Source organism: Nilaparvata lugens, chromosome 11 (genome assembly GCF_014356525.2).
Source record: "Nilaparvata lugens isolate BPH chromosome 11, ASM1435652v1, whole genome shotgun sequence".
Classification (NCBI taxonomy): Eukaryota; Metazoa; Arthropoda; class Insecta; order Hemiptera; family Delphacidae; genus Nilaparvata; species Nilaparvata lugens.
Genome location: NC_052514.1, coordinates 30,977,729 through 31,004,928, shown reverse-complemented (window position 1 = coordinate 31,004,928; position 27,200 = coordinate 30,977,729). Strand labels below are relative to the sequence as shown.

The window sequence follows — 27,200 nt, the reverse complement described above, 5'->3', positions numbered from 1 at the left end:
TATAGATTACACATGAGTATTTTATTATAAATTACACTTTAAAACGCATAAGCCAAAAATAAATCAATATCACAGTTATACAATGATGTACATAGAAGTAAACTTCAATATTTAAAGACTAGACTATCTTTATTACCTCGAGTAGATTATACAGTGATTATTCTATTCGAATTCTTACTTAGAAGAGGAATGTTAAGAACTATCTTTGTATTATACAATATAATTATATACTAGTCATATTAGCACGATACTAAATTATTCATAGCTATCCAACTTATTAGATGAAGTCCAAATTATTTAAGTTTCGTGGAAACAGTCTTTAATTAAGTATCTAATTCAACCAATGCTTATAAGAGCTAAGAGTATTCTTCCTTATGTAGAAAAAACCAATAAATGTACACATACACAATTTACAATCTCCAAAATTATCATGAGAAAATTTGAATTTTACAATATATTTTTTATTGAATACCTTATTTTTATTTTTACAATACATGTCGAGAAAGTATTAGAAAAACTGATTGAAATACTAATTCTGCTTCTAATTAGGGTATGTATGATAATTTATGACTGGTTGGAAAATGATCTTGTCATTGAGACTAATTTGGATAGCTCAATAATTAGAATTCTTGCGATAATAATCGTGAAAGCAAGACTTTCATCCTATCAGCCAAATCACACCCTAAAGGAAAAACCTCAATTATTGTGATAGATTGAATGATTTCAATCTTTTTTTTTTTGTTTTCCAATCTTTTTTGTTTTTTACTATTGCTCTAACTCTGTTTGTGTGAAATTGACAAAGACTTATTCTTTTTTTTAGTTACCAAAATCAAGTGAATGTCTCGTTCAAATTATTATGTACAATAACAATAGTGTATAACTTCAACCACAGCTGTTAAGCTACTGAAGTTCTTTTCTTTTTTTCCATCATGATACTGTTTCTTTATAATAATTGCATTGTAGAAATATTTGTAGAATATGTCAGTGTTGTGAATAAATTTCAATTTCAATTTCAAAAAAAATCAATATCAAAATAAAATTTGATTGTGATAGATTGGAATGATTTCAATTGAAACCATAATATATATATTTTATTATTGTTTGAAGAAAATAAATGGCATCTATAGTCTACTCTAAGAAGAAAATTTCATAATATGAGAGCACAAGAGACTATAGACTGGATCAATTCACTATATTAACTATTTTTAAACATTGTAAAGACACGATTTGAAATGATTTAATTCTTATACAGAGTTATTTTTCCAAAGTCACCCTTCAAGACTTCGACATTAATCAATCACCCAGATAAAAAAAACTTGAAGAATCTATTCAATTACTCAATTTTTACAAAAATATACACCTATTTGTACTAGAGTTCAATACAAACAATAATCAAATTGAAAGTTTCTCACAAGAGATGAATATATAATAGAGATATTAGCAGCCTCTTATACAATGATACAAGCTAAATTTTTACACGACCATTCTATGTAAACGATCTCAATCAAATTATTAGGCTATTGATTGGATTGAAGTTTCCAGTTTGAGAAAAACGTTATACTAATAATATTTCAATATGATAAATATCAATGTTTTGCTCTATTTGGGTTGAATAGAGGAGAATCTAGCCATCAAATCTAGAATCCCAATCTTCCTCGCTCATACACTTCATCAACTGAAACCGGTTCTATGAAGAAGAAATGTAGAGGGTGTTATGTACTATTTTTGAATATGCCATTATCCACAGTAGAAAATCCAACTGTAATCCAAGAATCTGACAAATTCTACACAACGTTGTAATACTACTATCATAATTAGCAAGTTTACGTGATCTTTATTTTTTAAATTTATTACATTTACTTATGTTCAATTCAAGGTTAATAATAATAAGAAGCTGTACGAGTATAATACATCACTATCCGTCAAAATAAATTAGCTCTTAGGAACATATTAATTTGAAAAATAAATTACAATAATTAAGCTATGTACAAAGTGTCACATTATAATGAGACTGAGTTTATACATCGTTAGGAACAGATAAGGATTGATTGAGTCCTAGTTGTCATGTTACAAATGCATTGGTTGGATGACTGCTGCCGGATCCTGACTTTGAATGACAGCCTCGGTGAGAAATTACTGAAAAATAAATCCTAGGTTAGGCTGCGAAATCATTAAATTATCCATTGCTATAATTCTAATTTTGAGGTTGAACTGAGGAAAATCGCCTATAATTCTATAGTCCCACTTGACTCACTATAAGGATTTTCGAAATCGACATTATAGATTCTGAGTAATTCTTCAATTTGTACAAGTTGATTTATAAAAGAAGTTGATGGTAAGTTTCAAGCAGCTAAGTTGATGCACAAAACATGTATTATACATGTAGATAACATGTATTGTGTTAATTATTATTATTTTTTATGAAATAAAGTTTGATTTGATTTGATTTAACATAGGAACCAAGAAAACCGTAACGAATATAATAAGAAAAATTTTATTAGACTCGAACAAATTGAAAAAGTTCAGAAATTGAAATAGTTGAACATGCACAAATAAAAACTTCATCATTAAAAAAAGAAATGAATGACGACTGGATGAAAATATATGTATTTGGATGTAAATTTATATGTATCACTTTAGCAAAATCATGCTAATTGGTTAATCACTCGCTTATACAGTCCCTACTACAGTTGGTGTGGTTAGTAACATCATTGAGCCAATCATTGATCGAATCAAAGGTGAAAGAGATACAAGTCAATAAGATCACTTTGTATATACAATAATTTGATAGCGTGTAGTCTATCATAGTGATGGGAAAACTTTGAAAATTGAATAATACCGTAGAAGAATTCACATAAACATGAGATTCTTATTTATTTATTTCAAGCAAGTGAATACGTGGACTTATTAGAATGCATAACAAGCTGGTTTCAATATCACCTCTCTTTTCCCAATTTTCACAAAGCATTGGGAACATTTTGAGAATTGGATGAAAACATGACAATACCCAAATAAAATTAAATTTTTCTGAACAACAAAAAATACATATAGAAAGAAAAAGAAAAATCTCAGTACCCTTTATGAATTATTTATAAACAAAAAATACTTCTGAGCAATTTAAAAACTCGGGATAGATGCAAAGTTTTAATTAGCAAGAAACTTTTGTCCAATTGTCAGCAATCATTGATAATTTTGAAAAGTGAATGGGTGAAAGTTTTGGGACTAGGAAGTTTTATGTATTTATTTACTCATTCATGCATTTCATTAAATTACAAAAATACGTAGTGGAAGAAAACAGGCATAGCCCTTACTATTTCTAACACAATTTTTTTTTTAAATATAGTCCAAAAATGTTGTTGATATAATCATGCTTGATGTTAATAGCCCTTACTATTTCTAACACAATTTTGTTAAAATATAGTCCAAAAATTTTGTTAATATAATCATGCTTGATGTTAATAGCCCTTACTATTTCTAACACAATTTTGTAAAAATATAGTCCAAAAATGTTGTTGATATGATCATGCTTGATGTTAATAGCCCTTACTATTTCTAACACAATTTTGTAAAAATATGGTTCAAAAATGTTGTTGATATAATCATGCTTGATGTTGATAGATCTTACTATTTCTAACACAATTTTGTAAAAATATAGTCCAAAAATGTTGTTGATATAATCATGCTTGATGTTAATAGATGTGATTTTCTATGAGAACACTCACCTTGAAAATGATCGGAGCTCAGGTACTCATCTTCGACGAGCTTCACATGCGGCGAGTCGTCCCATCGGTTCCGACACCTCCACACCAGTAACACCACGACCACCACCGACAGGAGGGCGGCCACCATTCCGGTCACCACTTGGCTGCGGTGCCACTCGGACACCAGCACCACCGATTCATGGTGCACCACTTCATCGTCGTCCTTGACCTCGTCCGGGTAGGAGCTGCCGTTGAGCAGTGCGTTGATGAGGGTGCTGGAAGTGGTGCGCGATGGTTCGGCTGGGGTCAGGACTGTGTTGTCGGTTTCCTTGTGGGTGTCCACTAGGAGCTCCTCGCTCTTCTCGGGACTTGTTTGGCCGGGGTTCATCAGCTCAACCTGGTGGCAGACAAATCAGAGAATGAGTTCGAGACTGATGTATAGTGAGTTTGAGTTTTAAGGTAGTTGGAATGAGAGTTTAGAGATCTAGTGATCATGATTTTGTATGTTATGAGCTTGGAGGTAGTTGGAGAAGGAGTTGGTTGAACAGAGTCCATTAGTTAGAGTCCAAAACTAAAAGAGTCCAAAACAGAGTCCAGAGTTATTATGAATTCGGAGATTTGAGTAATAGGGATGTAGTATCTCCATGGTAGATACATCTATCATCTACATGCATTTTATCTTAATTATATGTGGTAATCAGAGAGAGAATGGATGTAACGAGTGATATAAGAATTTATTGCATCCGTAATAAAATTATTATATGATAAACTGAATGAAAACTATCTGATTGAATGGATGAGAGCTGAAATTGGAGGATGTAATCAGGAAATTTATCCAAAGAGATATGAGGTATGAGGATTGTTACGTTAATAACAAAATTCCTGGATGAATGAATGTGTGCAGTAGTCAGGAATGAATGAATGAATGTTTTCAGAGATTGGTAAATCAGAATGGAAGTATGAACGCATAAGAAATGAAAAGTTCTCTTTATGTTTCTAGATATTGGGAGTCAATCTACATAGAAATTGTATACTATCTATTAAAATAATATAACTATTGAATTCAATATGAGAAATCACTAATCATAATTTGATTCAATCTTCCGATTCCACCAACTTTATAGGAAAAGTTAATGATGATTATAACTAGGATTCATGAAACCAATGTCTTAATTCATAGTCGAACATAATAATCAGACACCGAGAATCACAGACAGTGAACATTGAAATTGTAAATACTAGTAGCTAATGATATTTATAATAATTCAAACGTATAATTTGGAAGAAAAATCTTGTTCTCCAGTTATTCTTCTGTGAAACAAGGTGGTGAGATTCACTTTAATCTGTCAGTATTCCTCTTGAACAACATCAATGCTTTCCATCCAAACAATGCTGATAGTTCTATCATAGAGAAATAATAGCGTATGTCCCATGGTATAGGACGTTTATGTCGCAACTTTTACTGTTATCTCAAGCCGATAGTCCACGTAATTATTTCCCGTGAAGCTGTGTGACGCTCGTAGTCTCTCATATTGTGCCGTTCATACACTCTCACCCCAACCAAAAAAGTAAAAATCGACAATATTCGACAGTAATCGGCTTTAGACAACAGTAAAAGTTGCAACATAAACGCCCTATATGTCATGGGATATCTACTTACGCTATTGTTTTTCTATGGTTCTATGCAAATCTCATCAAGTTATAGCTGGATAAAATGTTTATGATTCTGAAAAATCTTCATTCTTCATGCAATAGTAATTGGTCTATTACTGTATATTTAGAACATTGAGATTCCTCACCTGTACATGAAACTGAGTATCAGGCCACAGAGACAACGCCACCGAGGTTGATGCAGTCAACAGGTTGCCTCTCAGGCCTCCACCGGCAACCTCCCAGGTGACCAGGTAGAGGGCGTGAGGCTGTCTAGCCTCCCATGCCACCTCCGCAATCACCACTGCATCCTGATGTATCACCGACACCTGCCTCAGTCTCCATCCCTTATCCTTGGCCACCTTCGTCTCCTCGGCCGGACCGTAGATGGTCACCAACCCTCCGCGTCCCACCACCAACACCCTCACCATCCCTCCCGGGGGGATCTTGGCGGACAGGTTGAGGGTTTGCGTGATCTGCTTCCACGAGCTGCCCGGCTTCTTCAGCTTCCTCATCACCAGGTAGACCCAGGGTCCCTCCAGTTCGGGGGACGGTGGCGGCCATCTTGTTTCCTGGCCGGTGGTTTGGAGAACCTCTTCGCCGCGCTTCACCATGACGGGCGAGCGCTGGATGTCGTTGCTCACTTCCTGTGCGAACTGGCAGGCGGCTTCACAGCCGGGTCCCTGTAAACACAAAATTGAGGATTCTCTAGGATATTTTGGAGAATTTTCTGATTCGAGATGTTTATTGTATGATTGTATTGTGTTGATATTTGATTTGTATTTTGTTATGTATTTGGTGTGTTTGTTTGGTAATATAATCCGTATTTATTTTGTGTATTTGTTTGGTAATAAAACCCATATGTTTTTTGTGTGTTTGCTTAGTAATATAATCCGTATGTATTTTGTGTGTTTTGTTATTTTCCTAATGTACCGTACATGTATTATGTTAAGCATTTTTATATGCATTTCGTTTCTCAATTTGGGATACTTTAACTTCTATATTGAGTAACTCATTATTTCCTATAATAATTGTAACAAAATTATAGAGCCTACTTTTTCATATTTTAGGGGAAGCTACCAAGTTTTCTTGATAGATTATTGAGCAAATAGGAAAATCAGTGGAAGCAATATTTTGGGAAAAATAAGAAATGTTCTGTGAAAAGGAACCCAGCAATAATATTGAAAAACAAAATGGGCAGAAGATTGATTTTAAATAGATGTTACTGTAGAAAATGTGATTGATGAAGCAATTTTCGATTGTGGTGCAATTCAGAGAAGAACAATAATTGAGAGAAATAATTCAAATATTCTATCAAGAGATCAAAATGAAACAAAATGAAAGAGAGAGCTACTTGGAAAATTGAAATAGCAATCTTTAATGACTTTTGCCGTGTTTATTTAAATTGAAATAAATGGAAGTCTATATTCGGCAGAACCTGTCATGAAACATACTTTTTCTAAGTGGATACTCTATTCCAAAAGTATTTTCCAATAATCCTCATCACAAAAATTATCTGTCAGTGAATTCTGATAGAAATTTTCAAAGTTTCAAACAATTTAGTCTGGAATCGTTAGTATTGGGTAGAATTTCAAATTACTCAAGACCTCTTCAAAGTAACTTTAACTTTGAGCTGCGATAAGAAAAACCATTGTTGAGTTTCTCATTGAACAGGCGGAATAATAGAAGTTTCCAAATTAACATATCTGGAGATCAAATCAACAGTTTGATGAAAGTCTTGTCAATGTTATAAAAGCGAGGCGTTTCCATTGAATGGCGACGGTGGAGTGGGGGAAGTGCAGAAATACCCGACGTCCTTATAAACGATAGCTTGAGAATATGCTCCATAAATTACTCATTAAAAGTTGGATTAATGGGAAAAGTTTACTTACGCAGTTGCTGTTCTGTAGGCAGAGTTTGTTGAAGTTAGACAGCTGCTGACAGCTTTTCCAACACTGAAAAATAGAAAAGTTCATTCAAGTTGCGCGCTGAGAAAATCATTTTTTTCGAGAATGAGTAATGAATTTTTGAAAGTTGAAGTGGAAAGTGTTTACATTGGTCGTCTGTCGGCGTTTTATCAGTAATCTGGCACTAGAGGAAAACTTGGGACTTGGCAGTGACTAAGCTTGATAAAATCGATTAGTTACAAAGGTTATTCAAGATTAATCAATGCTTTAGAAGATAGAATGTTTTAACTTTCAATTTGAATAGCTTTAGGAATAACAAGCATGCTATCTTAAACTAGTGGGCGATGTTTTACTCATTAATATGATGAGTAAATGAGTCAATGCTTTAAAAGATAGAATGTTTCAACATTCAATTTGAAGTAAATTGAACATTCAATTTTTATCTTAAAGTAGTGGACAATCTTTTACTCATTAATATGATTTTTCTCATACTTTGGTTCCTACAGTTCAGAAAAGGTAGATTAGAGAATGATCAATGAATTTTTAATTGTATTATCAATCCAGAGAGGAAAATTTGAGAAAAATTATCTTAAATTCTTCGGACCATTTGCACAGTGAGTTTAAAATGTATCGAATCAGCTGGCAGTTTCATCTCAAAATGAATCACATTATAACAGAGGAAACTCATTATTTATCTGACCCTGTTTAAACTGAGATTCCGTTTGAACTGAAACTGTTAACTGAACTTACACTAATGGACTATGTTAGGAAAGAATAGATTTTTATTGGTTACAATTATGACTATTAGACATAATTTATGACAATCATTATTGATTTTTATTTGGTTACAATTTGTGACTACATTTTTACCCCTTGGCTTCTTGCCTTATTGATAGTCAATCAAATTAGTCAATCCCATAGTCAATCAATAGTCCCATAGTCTTCCCATAGTCAATCAAATTCGATCCCTCCTTCCTCCGTTACCATTGCTTACATTCTAAAGCTCATTATATAGCAAATATATTGAGAGATGAAGTCCCAGATGTGCATGTGCCCCACTTCCATACTAAGTTTTTCGTTCAATGATCAAAAAACCACTCCATTTTTGAAGAGATCCAATGGTTTTTATTGGAAAATTTTTGACATTGAGACTATGTAAATACACCATCGCTGATACGATAATCACGGAGTCCACACTAGAAGATCCATCCGTCTGTATATTGACTGTGTATTTTTCCCATTCTTAAACTGCGCAATTGCAACCTTTATTTCTGACTACCCATCCATAGGCTATCTAGTACTGCACCATCAAAGAGAATACGGTAATTCATCGAAGCTAAATACAGCAACTCCATGTTGCACCCCAGTGCATTGCTCCTATACATAGCTTTGCATGAACTATACTATTTGATACTAATTATGCTTTCATATACCACCTTCACATGAACTATACTAACTCATACTTTACATGCTAGCTCCTTTCCTAGGTACATTTCAGCTGTTACAATACTTGGTGCTATACCAGCTATGCATCAACTGAGCTATACTGTACTAACTGTGGCATGTTTTTTTTCAATACTAGTCTCATTAGCATTTCCCATTCACTCATCAATGTATTTTGAAGCTATCCACAGTGCTGCAATATTCTAGTTTTGCAAAGTTCATTAGAATCGCCAATTACAGACTCGTAAAAATGAGTTCAGCTCTTTCCGCTCTCATCAAAAACACAGCTAGTACGTTCCTATTCACAGTTATATTATATGGCGTTTCGTAGAGCTTCATAAATGCCTCGCGTTTAGAAACCGTTTACTCGAAATGCCCTCTAATAAACACACTAGACCGTACTTTTTCGTCAGCTTTGTAATTACCCCGGTACCTCGTTAATACCGAAATGAACTTCAGAGAGTTGGAGAGTAATTAAGAACTGGCCACTAATTCCGGGAGTTCCCATTACTCTTTTTTGTCTCTCGCATTACTCTGTGTAGAGTTTAACTAGTTACCGTACCGTTATTCCTAATCATAACAGCCGGCTTTCAACTACACTACCTCTAGTAATTACGCGCAAGACAATAGGATGCATGCTTCATATTGGATGCGTATTGATCACTGATCACTGAATAGAAGCGTGTGGTGACAGCTGAGTTCAATCACTCCTTGTGAATGGATCGATCCGTCGATACTCATTCACAGATGGTTCCATTCATCATGAGAATAATTATTGTTTGGATACTGAACAGGAACAGGAATTTGTGTGGAATTTGTAGTCTTTAGAATTTCTATCACTATTGTTTCAGTTTTGTAGAGAGTATTCTGACCTATATCCAGTTCATTTGTGTTGGTTGTTTTGGCTTTTATCACTACTTAATCACTACTAGCTTTTTCATTACATATTTAATTGACTCCTAGCAGGTAAACCGTGCTTCACAAGGATCGAATTAAAAACTTGACAAACTGAAAGCTTGACCTACTGAAATGTTGACGAATTTAAAATAGGCCTATTACCATCCTCGGTGAATAAAGACTCTATATAATAAATTTCAAGTTGATCAGTCCAGTAGTTGATACGTGATGATGATGCATCATTCGTGATTTTCTATCCCGTATGGGTATAAGCCAATTCTTTCCTTTATTATAATTATATATAACTAATTTATTTCTAGTACATTTCGAATTTATTTTCAATTTCTAATTTTTTAACTACTGATACTCAAATAATTATGAGCCTGAAGTCGAAAAGCACCTATAGGAATAAATTAATAAAACAGCCAAAATGATTAAAACAATAGGATTAACTAATTCCTCCACTTTCCACAGAATTTATACAGTTTCATAATTCTTTATTATGTGAAACATACCCCAAATAGTATTCTTATGATCTGGGGTTGAGACCAAAGTACATGAAATAATATAGTCGTTAATGTAGGTACTATATTCTATGAAGCCTTTTTCATATTTTTTTATCAGCCTGTGTACCTTAGCCTATTCTATCAACAGAAGCACGGATACAACTTGATGCAACTGCTTGTCTGTGATAGGTTCTAGCAAAAATTATTTCTTTTTTAGTTCTAGCAAAAATTCTATTCAACAGAATAATCATTTATTCGACTCCACTTCATTTTTATTGTAGTCATTCAACCCAAATACGTGATTAAAACAAACAAAAATACTCAACCATTTCCATAAAATCTGGAATGAATGAAACAGAGGAAACAGTAGTCTATTTATTACTAAAATTGACAAAGGATTAAACCCACAATCATCACTGAACAGTACGGTATGTTATTTTTGTTTTGTAGTGAATATGGACAGTCTACTATGTTCTATTTGTCAATCCTTGGAACCTATTTTTCATTTAGTCTTCATTAGTTTCGGTGGTCTTAGTAATCTTTTATGAGAGCTTGGGTTCAATAATTCAATCGCCGAACAATTCGGAACTTGACACTAGCGATCACTGTCTTAACTGAAGTAATTGTTATTGTCTCAACCTGATAACAGAGTATCAAACTGTACAACCGAACCCTGCAATTATTATTAACGGTAATAGTTCCCGAATTCAGACCACGGTAGAAAATAGAAATAATAAACCGGTCGATAACGTAAAGTTTGATAATTTGGGGCGAAAAAAGAACGTCTCATGTTGGCTTCTTCAACATTTTATGTGAAAAAGGTAATTTTGGACAATGGAACTAAGGACTGACTCACTACTCACGTGATGAGTTACAACGTTATAATGGGGTCCACACCTGAATAATTGACTCAATCAATCCCAATGGTTGGTAATTTCCACTGAAGCCATCAATTATGAGAATTGATTTGAGTTGAACCCGATTTTATGATGAAATTTGTGGGTTGATTTTGAAGTACAGTCTGGATGATCATACAGGTAGCTAATCATGGGGGTATTTGACGGGAAAGCTATCACTTATAAAGGAATTCCTAAAACAGGGTCATTTACGAACTATTTTCGGGGAGTTCAGACTATTTCAGTACTTTTTAAATTTATTAGCAGTTGTCGATGGAAATATTATGTAATGAAAATGAACAATAATCATAAGCTGATCTAAAGTACATTATTATTATAAATCTCTTCACTGTTCCTTTCGATAATATGAAGGTATTTAGATCAGAAGTGTCGTGATTTTTTCATTCAATAATTGGTGATGAATCTCTTGAATTCATATGTACAATGTAAGCCTTTTGATTTCAAAGTGTAGTTCAAGCCTCTATTTATATAGTACTATTGGAATATCATAAAATTAGTATAGTAATATAAATAATAAAATAAGAATATTATAGAACACGAGCTCACCGTTAAGCATTCAATGTCATCCATGCATGTGAGGTCTTCTTCATCTTTGGAGAACTGAAAAAAAGAAATGACAAATTAGAATCGAATCCATACATTTCATAGTACAGTATAAATTTAATTGTATTACTACTACACCTGCTCTAGAACATGGGTTTTCCATAGTTCAGTAGGTTAATTTCCGAAAAAATGCAATTTATTTATATTTGTAGTAAATTTCATATATTGTATTTTTGAATATTATGTACATTTTATTGATTATTGATTAGATTGTTAGTATAAATTGCGTTCCCGTATTAGAATTACAATACTGATCGAGATCAAATACTGATATAAAACACACAGGGATCACATCCATGTATCACATTTGCAGTGAAGTGTCACTAAAGGTAAAACAGATTTTGAAGAACGATAGAACAATAGATTCGATGATTTGAATGTCAAAGTAGATTAACCAATGAAATTGTCAAGCGATATAACGGAAAGTAGATATTTTAAGATGCAACAAGAATATTTACTTATTCAACTATTTTTAATCTATATATTCTAATAAAAATTAAAATTGAAAATCGGGTTACTATGAATAAATATAACAATAATTAATATTATTATATAAATTAATATTATTAATGAATTAATAACTGTAGGATAGCAACCTAATAATAGTGACTCAATCCTCACTAAGACTTCTCACTATGACCAGCTTGCTAACATGGAGTGTTATTCGTAGTTTGACTGAAACTGCACCATTTCCCACCCAATTACCCGAGATAACCCGAGACTCTGCTACTCTGCTGATGATGAGACCACATTCTCCTGATGATGTGGTACAATCAGGGGTCAACACTTTGAATGATATGTTGATTATAGAAATGATTATAATCACGATTTTCATCAACATTTTAAAATACTCCACATTTTATAAAATTACTTTCTGTGTTTCAACTCCAGGGAGAGGCATTACAAAACAACCACCAACCATTTAATACAGCACCCCTTCTAGAAAGCTATGGAATCACGAAATGGAACAAGTTAAATGGACCTGTAAACGTCATACTCAAACATATAACATTTCCTTTGTTCCTGGTAAGTTGGAAGTGGCGAAAACAAGCAGATTTTTATTATTTCAAACAGACCACACCAGACAGGCTGCGCGGTTTTTGTTTTCGGCAAGGAATTTCTCAATTCCGCAAACATGTTTGTTGTTTATTCACAGTTTCCACCCTTGAAATCCTTTCAAATCCCTCTGTGCAGTTCTCTGGCGGCAGTAGGCTTTTTGAATTCATTCGCAAAGGGTGAAAAAAGGAAACGACAGGGGACAATGAGGCTGTAAACCCCTTTTTCACCCCCTGGGCAACCTCATGGTGGCTAATCCCGACGTGTGTTGTGGATTTCAACCCCTTCATTGAATATGCGCCCCGTGGCCCCCATTACAAATACAAAGGAGATTACCGGGACGGCCCAGTAAGATATGGGTGCATACCAAAGTATTTCTCAATTGATTCAGCAGCCAATTTCATTAGCGCCAACTTTTCGGCTCAGGAAAGAAAAAGAGAGTGGAGAGTGTGATAAAGGGAGAAATTTGTGTTAAGAAAGAAAAAATAAGAGGGTGGAGAGTGAGTATAGCGTAGAGAGAATGGAGTGAGAAAAATAGTAGGGCGAAGTAGAGAGAATAGAGAGAGAAAAATGGTTAACCAGTAAAGAGTGATTGAAAAGAGGAAAATAGTGAACTAAGTGGGGAGAATGAGGAGAGAATAATGATAGGCTAAAAAAGAGGGAATGAAGAGAGAGAAAAAATACATGAGAAGAGAGAAGGGAGATAGAGAGAAATAGTAAAGCGAAGTAAAGAGAGAACAAGTTGAGAGGAGTGGCGCAAGAATGGAAGGGGTGAGAGAACAAGTGGTAATCGAAATGAAAAGAGCGAATAGTGAGTATAGTGAAGAAAAGAGGTGGGGAGAGAGAAGGAGAGAGTAAAGTATGAGTAAAGGGAGAGGGAGGAGAGAAATAGAGTGGAGTGCGGAGTAAGAATAGGAAAGGATAAGTGAAGAGGAGAGAGAAAAATAATGGAAAATAAATTTTAGGAGAAGAATTTGGATAGGAAGTAGGGAAAAAAGCAGGAAAGCGAGGGTTTAAAGAAGGAGGATACAGAATAAATGGGACGAAGAGGTGATTTATGTTTACACAAGCGTAGAAATGGATGGAGGAGAATCGAAAAACTTAAGAAGCTTTGGGAAATGGGGGTGACTTAGTTATTTTTGAGAAAAATTAAGGTGGCAAGAGGTGAGAAAAACGCTTCAGTATGAAGAAATTTGTTACAATAAGAATCAAAGGAGAAATTTGAAATTAGATAAAACAAATGGATAAAAAGTTTGGATTTATTTTAACAGAAATAAGGACATTACAAAATTGAAAATGAATAAGACGAGAGAAATTCAGAAAACTGAGCACAAGTAATTTCATTTGGAAGAGGACAGAAATTGTGAGAACCTGAAACGACAACTGAAATACCCTACAGAAACAAGAATGAATCATAGAATTGGGAACAGAGAAAGCAGACCAGAAAAGGATCTGTGAGGGTGAATAAACAAATAAGAGAATATAGTGAGAGAGAGAAGTAAGGATAAAGTGAAGGAGAAAGACCCTGATTGGCTTTTGGTGACGTATTGAATGGATTAAGAAGAATTGAATAAGCAAATTAGGCAGCAGATATATCAAAAGGGGTGAATTGATGGGAATGGAGGGTTGTTACCGATAAGAATGAGACAGAAATTGAAGGAGAGGGTAGCTTGCATTACAACAGAGGCGTTCAGCCTAGAAGCATGAAAGGTTCGATGCTGCTGGTCAGTATTATACAGAAGTTGAAGTTTGAAGTTAGTAGTAATATTCTCTGAACGTAATATTCATCTCCAAAAAATTGTCCTCTACAACATGTCGAGTTAATTTTATAGGAATTTCTCAATCTTTCACAAGAGAACATGTGAATTCATCTTGATCAAGAGATCGTAAGGAATATAAACCTTTCCTTCTCAAAGATCCCAATATTTCATTATTATTAATAATTCTTAGTTTATTTAGAAGTTGCTGTTCAGGGTACTGTTAAAAGTTTACATCATTAGCTTCGATCTATATCACCACTGGATTCAAAATTTCACATTTCAAGCTATTGTCAATGCTCAACTGCATCACAAATTAATTCATTAATGCACTCTATTATATCCTACTATTTTTTACTACATTCTACACCCTACAACACTCTCAATCATCAGGTTTATTATGCAATGAATTTCCTACTATATCCTAGATATCGATCATGACTTTTATAGTTAACATTGATCATCTGGTTTCTTATGCAATGAATTTCCTACTTTTACTATATTCTAAATCTTGATCATGACTTTTAAAGATAATTGACTCAATTTTTTTACATTATAGTATAATATTTTTCTTGGAAAAAGATTATAATATCATGTTCTAAAATACTGTCCATTCTATCATGTTCTAGAATAAAACTACCGTATACGTTAGAAAATATTTCACAGTACTGCTTTTTATACAAAATCCAAAGCATTGTGGTATACAATTCACAGAATTGTACAATACTATTTCATACAAAATATTGTAATAGCTCACATACATTATGATATACTACTACATTATAGATCTCAATCAAATCCACTGTTTTTATAATAAACACAAATTTCATACAAAGAGTACTAAAACATTCCCAAGATGAATATTATCATATTCATTGTGATATTAAAAAGCTAATCTGATTTGATAGGTGAGTTTTAGTACTGGTGCCGCATGACAGCTTGGTGGATGAATTCACGCCAGGCCATGAATTAATATGTCTTAATAGGAAAGTTAATCATCGCGTGCAGACCACGGTTATGACGTATTGATCAAATAACTTTATTACGGAAAGTCTGCCGTGGAAGTGGACTTGGTTTTCAGCGAATTATTCCATTAGAGAGTGAATTAATATTTTCTGAAAGCTTCCTTTCGTTTTTTCACGTTTAGTATTTTTATCAAGCAGGTAGAAGGAATTTAATTGAGAGAACTAAAATATCATTTATCAGAGACAATGCTAGCTATAATAAGGTATTATCTGTGGGGGAACAATCATTTTAGTTACGTTTTCTCTTGCAGTAAGCAACTCTACATGAAATGTTTTTGGAGTTATTATAAAACCATGAGCGAAGTGAAATGTGTGTTCTGTAATTCAAGCACAGAAGAATTCATACAGCAATCAAATTCAAAGAAAAGATATCCATCTTCTATGTTTTTAACAGATAAGATAATATGCTTCATGAAGCTTCTATCACAGCTTGCACTGCACACCTCCCATTGGCTCCAGTCTCCCCATTCTAGGATCTAAATTGAATCAACTAAAAGCACTAAAAAATTTAATCAACTATTGACAAATGTAATAAAAGAAAAATGAATGGTCTACAAAAATGATCCATTCTCCTAATTCTAAGGGCACTACAAAATTAAATCAACCACATGCGATTCTACAATACTGGTTTGGAAACTTGAAGAAATATTGTAAAATAGCCTGAACTACTTGTCATCTAGCCTAATTGACTACTGCTCACCCTATCAGAGGCTTACTGTACGTTTTCACTAAGAAAACTTAATAGTAGCATCTTACTGTAAGTTTTCCACTAATAGTAGCATCAAGGTACTGTGGTACTGTACATAATATTGAATATTCCAAGTTTGATCACTGTCAACTTATTTTATCGTTGTTTGAATATTTAAAACCTAAATATTAGGTTATTGAGGTTTTAAGGTTATTGTTTTAATATTTATTATTGTTTAATAAATTGGATTTCTTATCCCAAATCTCAGAAATGTCGCAAGTTTAAGAGTGAGCCAATTCACATGAGGACTCTCATTCATGTATGGTATATGTATCAGTAAACAATGTATGTTTATTTCTTTTGAAGGTTCTACAGTGGAAAAATATTAATTGAATCTATATTAATGATCCATGTTCAAACTAGAATCTTCTAGGTTTCTATCCTACTCGAACCTTTGTTCAAAAGTTCATAAGTACTCATTAAATTTTGGTTATAACAGAACTTCTAAGTTCCAAAGTTGTCAAAACAGAATGATTCTAAACTAAATTTTATTCACGTTGCATTCAGGTCATCAGTCAAAACTGACATCCTTTAGACTAATTCGACCAAATTGATTGTTACAAAGTAATAATATTCACAAACATTATCATGGTTGTTTAGTGTTCTATCCAGAGGTCAACAGAGGCTGCACATTGAACAATGTTTCCAAATTGCCGAGGCCATGACTAAAGAGGTTAGCCAAGTCTTGTAATATAATAAAACGTCCCGAAAAGAATAATACTGTTGGGTATCCCAACTAATGAAGGCGCTGTATTAAATAAGAGAAATAGCGTTGTCTGACAACGCTACGAAGGCAGTCTGAGGAAGGATCTTCATTTTTCTTTTTCGTCCTTTTCTTCCCCTGTCCTTCTTCCGCAAAGGAAGAAGATGAGAAGGAACAATAATGTCGTGGTCGTGGAATATTAATTCGGCCCGTGTTCAGCCTTGAAAAAAAGGAAACGCCACATAAATTGCAATTTAACTTTGTTGGGGAGTCATAAAAGAAACTGTAACGTCTCAAAATTCTTTCTTCTGTTCCTACTTTAATATTTTCCCATCGCGTTTAAACTTCTCTTTACGATGTACAAGTGACATTTTTACTATTCACGTGTTCCAAATATCTCTCTCCTACGTTCAGAACAGCACTGACAAGACTTCTTGAATATGGACAACTGCTAATGTGTTTTCTTTCGCGAGTTCGGTTGTCGGTCCATGTATTTTATGAATGGTTGGAGGAGGTAGAAGGTAGAACGCCTTCCAACTTCCAATATAATATTCCTGTTGTAGATTGATTGATTGATTGATTGAGTACTTTATTTATGTAGATTACAATATATACTGGCTTATACACTTATATACAATAGCTTACAATACAGCAAAATTATAGATGAAGATGTGGGAGAAGCAGATTATTTCAATATTGAGGCAAGTGGAATAATTGATAAAATTTTTGAAAAAATCGTTACAAACTTGAATATAACTTTTATACTTTTTTGAAAAGAGCTGATGTCATGAAACATTCGGTAATTTATTGAGGGAAGAGGTACTCATAACATTAATTTTGAAATCTGTAATTCCCCGTATGTAGAATAATTCCTAATGCGAGTCAATTGAGTAATAATGATGTCAATTCAATAAATTGGTTTATAGTAGAGCTTTCTTCCGATCCATGTTTAGAACATGAAAAGAGATGATGTGAATCTGCAAGGTTAGATATCCAAAGGGTATCAAGTTAAAATCTGGAATTCACATGACATTAACTCCAAGCTTTTCCAATTATTGATTCAATGTCTCGTTTGATATCCTACTACAGAAATTATCTTTCTGATACTTTATTCAATACCTGCTCCATTACCTCATTTATTTATTTCATTCCACAATCACAATATCACATTAATGATTGGAAGAGAATCAACAGGATGAACCCAATACTGTTTCTCTCCCTAATTTTGATAAAAATAGTTCAAGTGAGGTTATGTATTCACTTATTAGAATCACAAAAATTTTCATTTTTAATATAATTATTGAAGAAACAATGTATAAATTTAGGCATTATAGATATATTCTTGTTTCTTCTTGGATAATCGATAGTTGAATTTAACAATTGAAACTTTGTCCGATAAACTCTTTTGATGTCAATAACTCCTTAAAAACATTATGTTCAACTTGATACTTTCAATTATAGTGAGGTTCACGTTATAATGACAGTGAATAAAGATAGAAGAATAGCGATGCCGATTCTCTGTATTAATTAATCATATTTCTACACTGTCAAAAACATAATTGGCACAGTTGTGGACCTAGAAAAGGATAGTACCACCGGCTTTGTCGAAAGATAGACAAGGATAGCAAAACCGAAGTTGATCAAATACTGTCATTATAACGTGAACCGCACTATACCTACTTACTTCAATTTTTCCCCTTCAATACCTTCCATTTGCTTCTTCAATTTATCAAACCTATAAAGGTTACACAAATTTATTTCAGTCCACAAATCCATTATAATGTTTCTTCTCATGAGGAACTCAGAGCAAAAAGAGAGAAAAATGACGTCTTGAATGTATTTGCACTCTCCACGTTCACAGTGTGCAAAGATTGAGAAGATAAAATCAGTGCATCCTCTCAATTGATTGAAGAAGCCTTTAAAACGCTCAATGCTTTTATTAGCAATGCAATTGAGCAATATTATTAGTGCAATTGCTGAGAGATCGTCTCACTTCAAATTGACAGAACTCCTCTTGAATTACATCTATGCTTCCCATTCCATCAATGCTGACAGTGGAAGGTGAGTATGTCTCTAGCATGCGTTGCATCTTCCAGTGCAGACCATCAGATATGTTTCCCGTTTAACCAACGCTGTCAGTGTAAAGTGAATCTGACAATAGCATGCGTTCCTACACCATGAAATGACCATCCTCTGCTGTAAGGCAATTAGTAGACTTACTTCAGCAGTTGTACTGTGAATAGTAATCACAGGAATGCTTTGAAGTGCCGCACTTACTTCGTTCAGCACCCAGCTGATTGGAAATTCAAATTGTGGACGTATATGAAGAGTTTAGCACTCATCGAACGTAGGGTTTATTTGGTCTTTTACGGAATTACTTCTGGTCTTTGTGTGACTGTTCGATTTGCAACGGAAATAAGCTATTACGCAGTGGATCAATAAAATACGGTAGATAAAGAGTGGAAGGATGTCTGGAAACTGTAGTTTGAAATTATTGAAGATGTATTCCACAGATAAGTTTGAGAAGTTTAGAAGAGAATAATAAATACACAGTAAATGTGCAATTCCTCAGAGGCTTGCCCAAAAAATAACATTGATTTTGTGGAAGATCAATCCAATATGGCCGACTCCTACCACGCACTCTTATAACCGCGCGTCTCGAGACGCCTCCTAAGGAATTGCACCTCAAGTTTTCCATAACTGAAAAACTAAGAATGTGCATCTCATAAATCCAAATTTTCTTCATAAACTACAGTAGGATAAGAGCCCAACTTGTGCCGGAACGCCCGAGATGTAAATTTTGGATGACTTTTACGTATTATCCACGCTAACGGAGCATCTAAAAATAATAGCAATTATAAAGAAGTGAATTGAAAATGAAATACGAGGAAATAATTAAAATAGGAATGATTATATTTATTGTATCAGAAATTATATTTTTCCTATCTTTCTTCTGAAGATTTATACCGGAACGGCGTTCCGGTACCTCCAAGGGCGACCGGAACGTACCGGAACGTAGTTGCAGGTTCTGGCAATTTTAAGTATTATCCTTTACCATTTAATTTGCTCAAATTTGTATTTGATTCACGTTAAACTTAATTGAAAATTGAAGTAATTGAAAACAGACTTGAAACTAGGTTTTAAGGCTAAATTTAGAGAATTTTCCTAGACCCCTTCAGTGGGGGGTATTCCATACCCCCCGGTAGTCGGGCCAGCCAGAGTTCCGGCACCTCAAAATTTACAAATTAAGCACTGCAGAAGGATGAAATGTTTTCTAGCATGGATGCTATCAATACATTATTATGTTACATTAGAATGTATCATAGTATGATATATTGGAATGTTATCAATACATATTATTATTGAAGTACATAAGGTTCTAAATACGCTTGAGACTAGAGATTGGAATCGTATAAAGCAATAGGCCAATTATTTATTGAATAGTGATGGTTATAAAAAGTGGTATCGTAGAGTTGTAATAATTTATGCTAGGGTGAAGCCTCGCACACACACACATCGATTTTTGTTCGTACGGTATTTTTCCGTCCTTATAAATTCTATTATATTAAACAGATGATGTTTGTCAAGTTCCATCTGATCTGATAGAATTCATAAGGACGCAAAATATCGTACGAACAAAAATCGATGTGTGTGTGTGGGGCTCAAGTATCTAAATGTTGTGTAGAACCTGTGAAATGGGACGTTTAAACTGAATTATTTGTCTAAATATAGAAATGAAAATGGAATGTTTACTTCATGGAACAAGGTTTTGATTGAAGGAAAGATATATATCGTTTCTAAACTTTTAAATAGATAGTTATCAGCGCAATGCAACAATATTCAATACTAAATTGGGTGGAGGATCATAATGCCTCTTTTTCAACTCTACAATGTCAAGAACAATCCTTCGAGACTCATTAAAATCACATCCCGATCACTTTAATTGAAAAGGAAGCAAACGAACAACTCTTACCCAACTTGTTACTTTTTCACGACTTAACAACTTATCTGGCAGAGAACAGAAAACGGCATTGGCCAGATCAAGTGGAAGGTAACAAGGCAAGACGTCCCTGGCTAATCTATAGGCGGCCATCAAAGCTCGTTAAGTCCCTGGGACTTAGCGCGAAGCCCGTGCATTACGTAACGTGAAGCTCAACGCCCATTCTAGTTTCACTAGAATAGGAAAACATCGATAAGTGACTGACTGACTGGCTCGGAAACGAATTCCGACCCCCCCCCTCTACCACCATAGGGCAATAAAACCTATTTGCTTCGATTCCAAGTCCCCGGCCCAGTTTGCAAAATGACTGAGTTTCCTCTTTTCCACCCCTGAGCTTCCTCCCTACATCCCCGAAGTTCCTTCCCTAATTTTGTCCGTCCGGAAAACTCGCCTCCCTCCCCAACCCGAAACAATGATGACGTAGTCATCAACCTGATTGAGTTTTCCATTCAACGGAAAATGCGATACAAACAAACGCTTTTCACCAGTTCTGATTGTTCCCATTAGCATCGTTTTTCTTTCTCGCAGACCTCTGTTTTTCTATCTTCTTTTCTTCTAATCTTCCTGTTCTACATCGTTTTTTTGTTGTCATCCTGTATTGTTTATCTAGTTTTTGTTGAACGTTCTCCCTCCCAAATTTCCGCTACGGAATCGCTTCCATTTTCTTCAACGTGAATATCCAATCCATTTTTCCTGTTAACCGACTCACGTGATTTCCATCTTTCAAAACTACTCTCTCAAGTGATCAAGTAATTTTCTCTCGCTTCTTATCAAGTCTTTCTCTAGCTTCTACGTTCCATTTTCAATATAAGTATTGAACATTTGATTGAGATCATATCTTCTTCGATCATTTTTTACTCCAACCATCATAATAGTATTCCTTCATCATTTCATCAGAGAATAATCTCCGGTATCTAATACACAAAGTTTCTTGATTTTTAGAGTTTTACGAATGCATCGTTTACGATGCTTTACGATGCATCCTTCTCCACTATTTCCATACTCATCTCCAACTTTTACATCGTCATCTTACTTTTACAATGATTCACGTTCAACCTTAGGCTATCACTATATATTTTTTAAATTTAGATGGAAGTATTAAATCCTTAATGTGACTCATTCCTTACTCATCTATAATGTGTTGTTTCCAATTGATCTCGTATGTATTTGTGTGTTGAATAAGAATTGGTGTAGAATATGAAAATTAAAAAGTGAAGATGTGCGGGATAGAAAAGGATTGGAAGATTAGGATAGAAGTAGAATAATTATCTCCTCAAACTGACTAACTCTGAATTGATAACATTAACAAAATACTCTTCCCAGTTCTTCCATTCAACTATTCTACTTTTAATAGATGCTACCCTCAATGTATTGAAACTTTTGAATTTATTGATAGATGCTTCCCTCCATCGTTCTCAACTGGCGAGCTGATAATGATTCCTATTCCAACAATTTTAAACGCTGATACTCGATGTATTCTCCATTCGTAATGTATGTATTTGATGGATCGCTGTGATTGATTTTCCATTAAACCAGTGTTTCACTTCAGAGGCCCTGAAATTAATCAAGTTCAAACGACCGGAAAATTTCAAACGAAATTTGCCAATCCTAAGCAATATATTGAATTCTATGAGCTAATCTTCCTAATTCCATTCATAATTGCATTTCCACTCTAAATAAAATAACAGTACATTGACACTTCATATTTGCTATTGTAATTCTGAAAAGATATTCTGAAGAGATCGTTAGCCTATTTTCCATGAGAAAATGAAAATATGCTGGAACATCTCTATAAAAAATCGATACCTGTACGTAAAAATGAAATAAATAGCAGTGTAGGTCAGCTACTCACTTGAGTTATGAACAGTGAGGATAGAATGATACATTCAATACTCACTGGTTATGAATGAACGGTATAACAGAAATCATTATTAATCATTTTTTCGACGAACTTGCAAAATTCCAACTTCCTATTGTTCAATGAGGTGTACTCTCATAGTAGGCCTACTGAGCGGCAAATTCTCATTATTTCACTGAGGATTTCTCAGTAAATAAGGGCGAATACACTTTAATTTTTCAAATGAACGGAGCTGGTAAACTGACGTTTTTCGAAAATATGCTAGCACCTTGGAACATTCAAATATTTTCACCAAGTTTATTTAAAAAAATAGGGTCATGCACTATAGTCTATTCTCTAATTATTTGGCAAGACTAGGCTCTGAATTGTAGGTGTTGTGAATGTCTTCTTCTTCTTCTTGCCTTCATGGATTAGGCTTTTGCCTGTTCCGACTCACAACAGCATTCTACAAAAAAACTAAATGTTTTTGAGGAATATATTATATCTAAAATTTATAGCTTATACAAGTATAAAATGTTATTAATTTTGAAATTCTTTATCAGCTTTTCCTATATTCTTATTTGATTTCCTCTATTGCCATCTTTTCCGAGGTCTACCAATGTCTCTTTTTCCTATCGGATGGTAATTTAAAATTTTTAAAGGAATTCTTTCCGTTGGCATTCTTATAATATGTTCCCTCCACTCGTTTCGATGACATACAACTTTTTCATTCATGTTGAAGGCACCCAATTCTCTTCTTATTTCTTCATTTCTTAGTGTTGTGAATGTAAGAATACTATCATGTCACTCAAATTCAATCTTCTCAATACAGGACTATCGACTACATTCACAACAAATAGGCTACTCATAAAACACATCTTCTTCGCCTTCATTTAATAGCAATGAATTTGATTAGGCTGGGGGTATAGAGTACGAAATCCAAAGTACTGCTTTCTACTTCAAAAGGACTTCACTTCAAAACAATACACATCGAACAAATTTTAATTTATATTCGATAATTTTTAGACGCAAATTCATTATTCTACTATATACAGTAATTACATCGCGTAGCCTTCATAGCATAGGAAAATCGTGAACCTGATAACTCATTTTAGATTACATAATTCATCTATTCTATTCATCATCTTTATAAAGTGGGATGTAATCTATTCCTTCAATAAGGTGTTCACTTCCATATCAGACATTGAAGATTTCTCTCAGAAATTCAGTAGCCTACTAATTGGATTGAAAAACTGCAAAACTTAACCTATTTCGGGCTATGTGTTATCTAAATTCGGAAGAGGAATAGCCCAAGGTTACCTCATTTTTCCTCTGCCCATCATTTTGATAATGCACTTATTGTATAAATGAATAAATGAATTACACAGTCAATGATAATGATGTGTAAATCCCATATCCACTAACCCGCGATATGACAGTAACCCGCGAACAACTAATGATAGCAATCAGATTCTACACAACATATTCTCATGTGATGGATGCATCTAATATTATTAGAAATACATAGAGTGTGCTCTTCTCCAGCACTAACAGAAGCACAGGAATCTCACACTTGATTCAAGCCTTTCCTAGTCTACAATACATGCAAACTTATAATCTATTTCGTGCGAGCCAGATATCAATGGAAGCATGCACAAAGCACATGACTGAACTGCATACTTACTTTGAATATACATTCTGCTCTGCACTGCGCCACCCTCAACGGGGACCCAATACCAGTCACTGCCGTGCATTCGCCCCAATCGAACAAGTTCACAAACACCAAAAATAATTTCGCCAAAAACACATAATCGAAAACACTTTTCACTTCCATTTCTAGGCGGAACTCACAGATAGAGTCTATAAATTAAACTAGGAACTTGGTGGTGAAGTCTCGTTAGTTAGTCTAATGTAGGGGGACTTTTGTTTTCATTAGTACCATTTCGAAAAATGCACAACAAAGTGCGTAGAAGTCGGATTTTTGAGAGCAATAAACTGAATTCGGATATTATTTTCCTCAACTTAAACACCTAGATTTTTAGTTCGAATTTTGATTTGCTTTTGTGGAAAACCTTCGAAAAACCCAGTTTTTGAATTGGATATGATTCCTTACAACCTCAATCTCACCCCAATCTAAGTAATTCAAACACAAGTCAAACTATGAAAGTCAAAAATCCGTTTTCAGTCACTATTTTCCATCTCAATTAAGCACCAAATTCACGATTTTCAGTTAGGAAAAGCACCAGTCTCAGCACAATTGCAGGATCGCTCAACTATGACAGAAGAGCGAGAACAACCGAGTCGAACATAACCTCAAACGATGTTAATGCTACGGCGTCCTGCGTGCAACTGAGGCGAGCTGGAAAAAGAGACGACCGCGCGCGCCTCTCTATTGGATGCGACACTGTAGTTACAAAACCTCTCACCAGGGTGCGCCACCTGCTGACAAACTGTTCCCGACACGTAGGACAATATTCTGGTTAGGGGGGAGGATGCTGGACTGGTCATTCATCAAGTTGATGGGCGACAGTCCACTGCAGTCTCATCTCTCTTCTGTCCTATATTTATTTATCAGTGCTCTGTTGTTCGGAGACCCGACAAAGCAATGAAATTCATTGATAACAAACTGTACTTTGAGTGTATATTTTGTGGTCGCCTCTCAGCCTGCTCGAAATGTAGTCACTGCACAATCGCAGGTATGTTTATTCGAATCTGCATTGTCGCAGTGGAATAAATTAATGGCCTAAGCGCGTAATCGTGGCCTGTTGGTTACAGTGGAGCTGTGTACTCTCATATGAAAGAACAACTTTTATGTTGTTTTACCATTAGCAGGATAAATGTTTGTTTTGATTAATGCATTTTTGAGAACGTCCAACCTCTCGACCTCTCCAGGTTTTTTCTCATTGTCACAATGAAGCAGGAAGGCACTAATGATTTTGACGTGCTGATTTTTATGACCACAAATCTTGAATGTGAAATTTCACATTGGTACTCATTAAATAATGATTTACATATGTCATTAATGTAGTCAAATATCCAAATATTGTCAAACAGTCGAATAGTCAAATAGTCGAATGTACAATGTTCAATGAAGATATGAATCAATATCAGGGTAGTGTGATTTGTCTATGCATGTAATCTCCAAGTACTGAGTTCATGTCATGGAATCTTGTGCGTTCTATTTCAAATAATAACGTGGTCGATACGAATTTCAAATTGATTGAGTGTTAGTGGAGTTCAAAGTTGGAAATTGCAATTATTCGTTGAAAAATGCATTGATTTGGATCTACGTTTAATAATTATTATAGTAGAGTTACATCAAGGTACCTAGAATACATGTATTCTAGGTACATTGAGTTACATAATAAAATTTCATTGATAGTATTATAAGCTGTTACTATTTAGATATCTTCTCAACTGAATAGGTCATATAATCAGGTCTTGGAAATTCTCTAGATATCATGTTTGCATTACTTGGAACTCGTTATCAACTTATCAACTATAATTTCATAAGATTCATGGAACAACTGAATAATACTAACTTGAAATCGATATGCAAAACATTGATGTAAATCCGACATCCATTAGTGTTCTAGGATTGTTTACATGTTTACTGTATTGATTCGTCGAATTTGTTTGCTCAATAAGCTTGAGCTCGTGAATTTAATACAAATTGTGAGCCCTTTTCATCAAGACGATAATGTCTACAGTGATTTGATGAATAATTGATGTCAAAGTTTGAAGAAGCTGGCAGACACAGGCTTGAGCTTGAGACTTGTAGTCGAAGTCTTTTGTTTGTACTATTCTCGATTTAAAGTGGGCTCTCTTCCCTGAAAAGCACTCAAGCACTCTCCATTGAAGAACAAAATTATCGAAAGGTTAACTTGAAAGTTTGAAGTGAATCGCTTGAAAGTGCCGAGTGCTTCAGACTAATTAAAGCTACTTAATTGATTTTAGAAGGTTGAGTTTCCTTCTAGGAAGGAGAAGAATTTTCCTAGTAGGAAGTTTAGAGGGAATTAATTGGTAAATTCATCAATGATGTTATTTTCTACACACCTTGATTTTAATTTTCAATTTTATTTTGAATTGTAATTTCTCTTGTACGGTATCACAGCTCTTGAATTTCAACGCTGTCTTTTTTATGTAACCTACTCCCATTATTTCTATACTCACCTGCTTCGCTGGTCGATTTTCATATCTGCAACATTCTACTCAACGACGACAAAAGGCAAATCAAGTACAAAAAATATATTTTTCTAATTTCTAAGAGTTGTCCAATTGTGGCTATCAAACACTTCTGGAAAATTTCTCTCGATATCTTTGGAGATGATAATAAATTTCTTCATTTCTACTATATAACCAATGCAAAAGACTAAAACTCCAATGGGCATCATTATGAAAGCCGAGAGATACGCTTCCGATAGAAGACGTATTACCAAAATGATACTTT

The 27,200-nt window shown here is 34.3% G+C and overlaps 1 protein-coding gene across 1 annotated transcript; it reads right to left on the bottom strand.

Moving 5' to 3' along the window:
• On the bottom strand, positions 1–25,101 carry LOC111058308. Its single transcript, XM_039438154.1, has 6 exons — positions 24,435–25,101; positions 11,568–11,621; positions 7,244–7,306; positions 5,501–6,034; positions 3,723–4,098; positions 1–2,136 (listed from the first exon to the last, which is right to left on the bottom strand). The coding sequence occupies exons 1-6, from the start codon at positions 24,582–24,584 to the stop codon at positions 2,063–2,065; spliced, it is 1,251 nt and encodes a 416-aa protein (XP_039294088.1). The 5' UTR covers positions 24,585–25,101; the 3' UTR covers positions 1–2,062.
• Positions 25,102–27,200: the final 2,099 nt, after the last annotated feature.

What these genes read in the sequence shown, in the direction of transcription:
- LOC111058308 (XM_039438154.1), bottom strand. Translation starts at nt 24,584, where the DNA reads ATGGAAGTGAAAAGTGTTTTCGATTATGTGTTTTTGGCGAAATTATTT. An exon ending in ATGACATTGAATGCTTAACG is followed by an intron (nt 7,307 to 11,567) that starts GTGAGCTCGTGT and finishes TCTATTTTTCAG; the next exon opens with TGTTGGAAAAGCTGTCAGCA. An exon ending in GAGCTCCGATCATTTTCAAG is followed by an intron (nt 2,137 to 3,722) that starts GTGAGTGTTCTC and finishes TTTATTTTTCAG; the next exon opens with TAATTTCTCACCGAGGCTGT.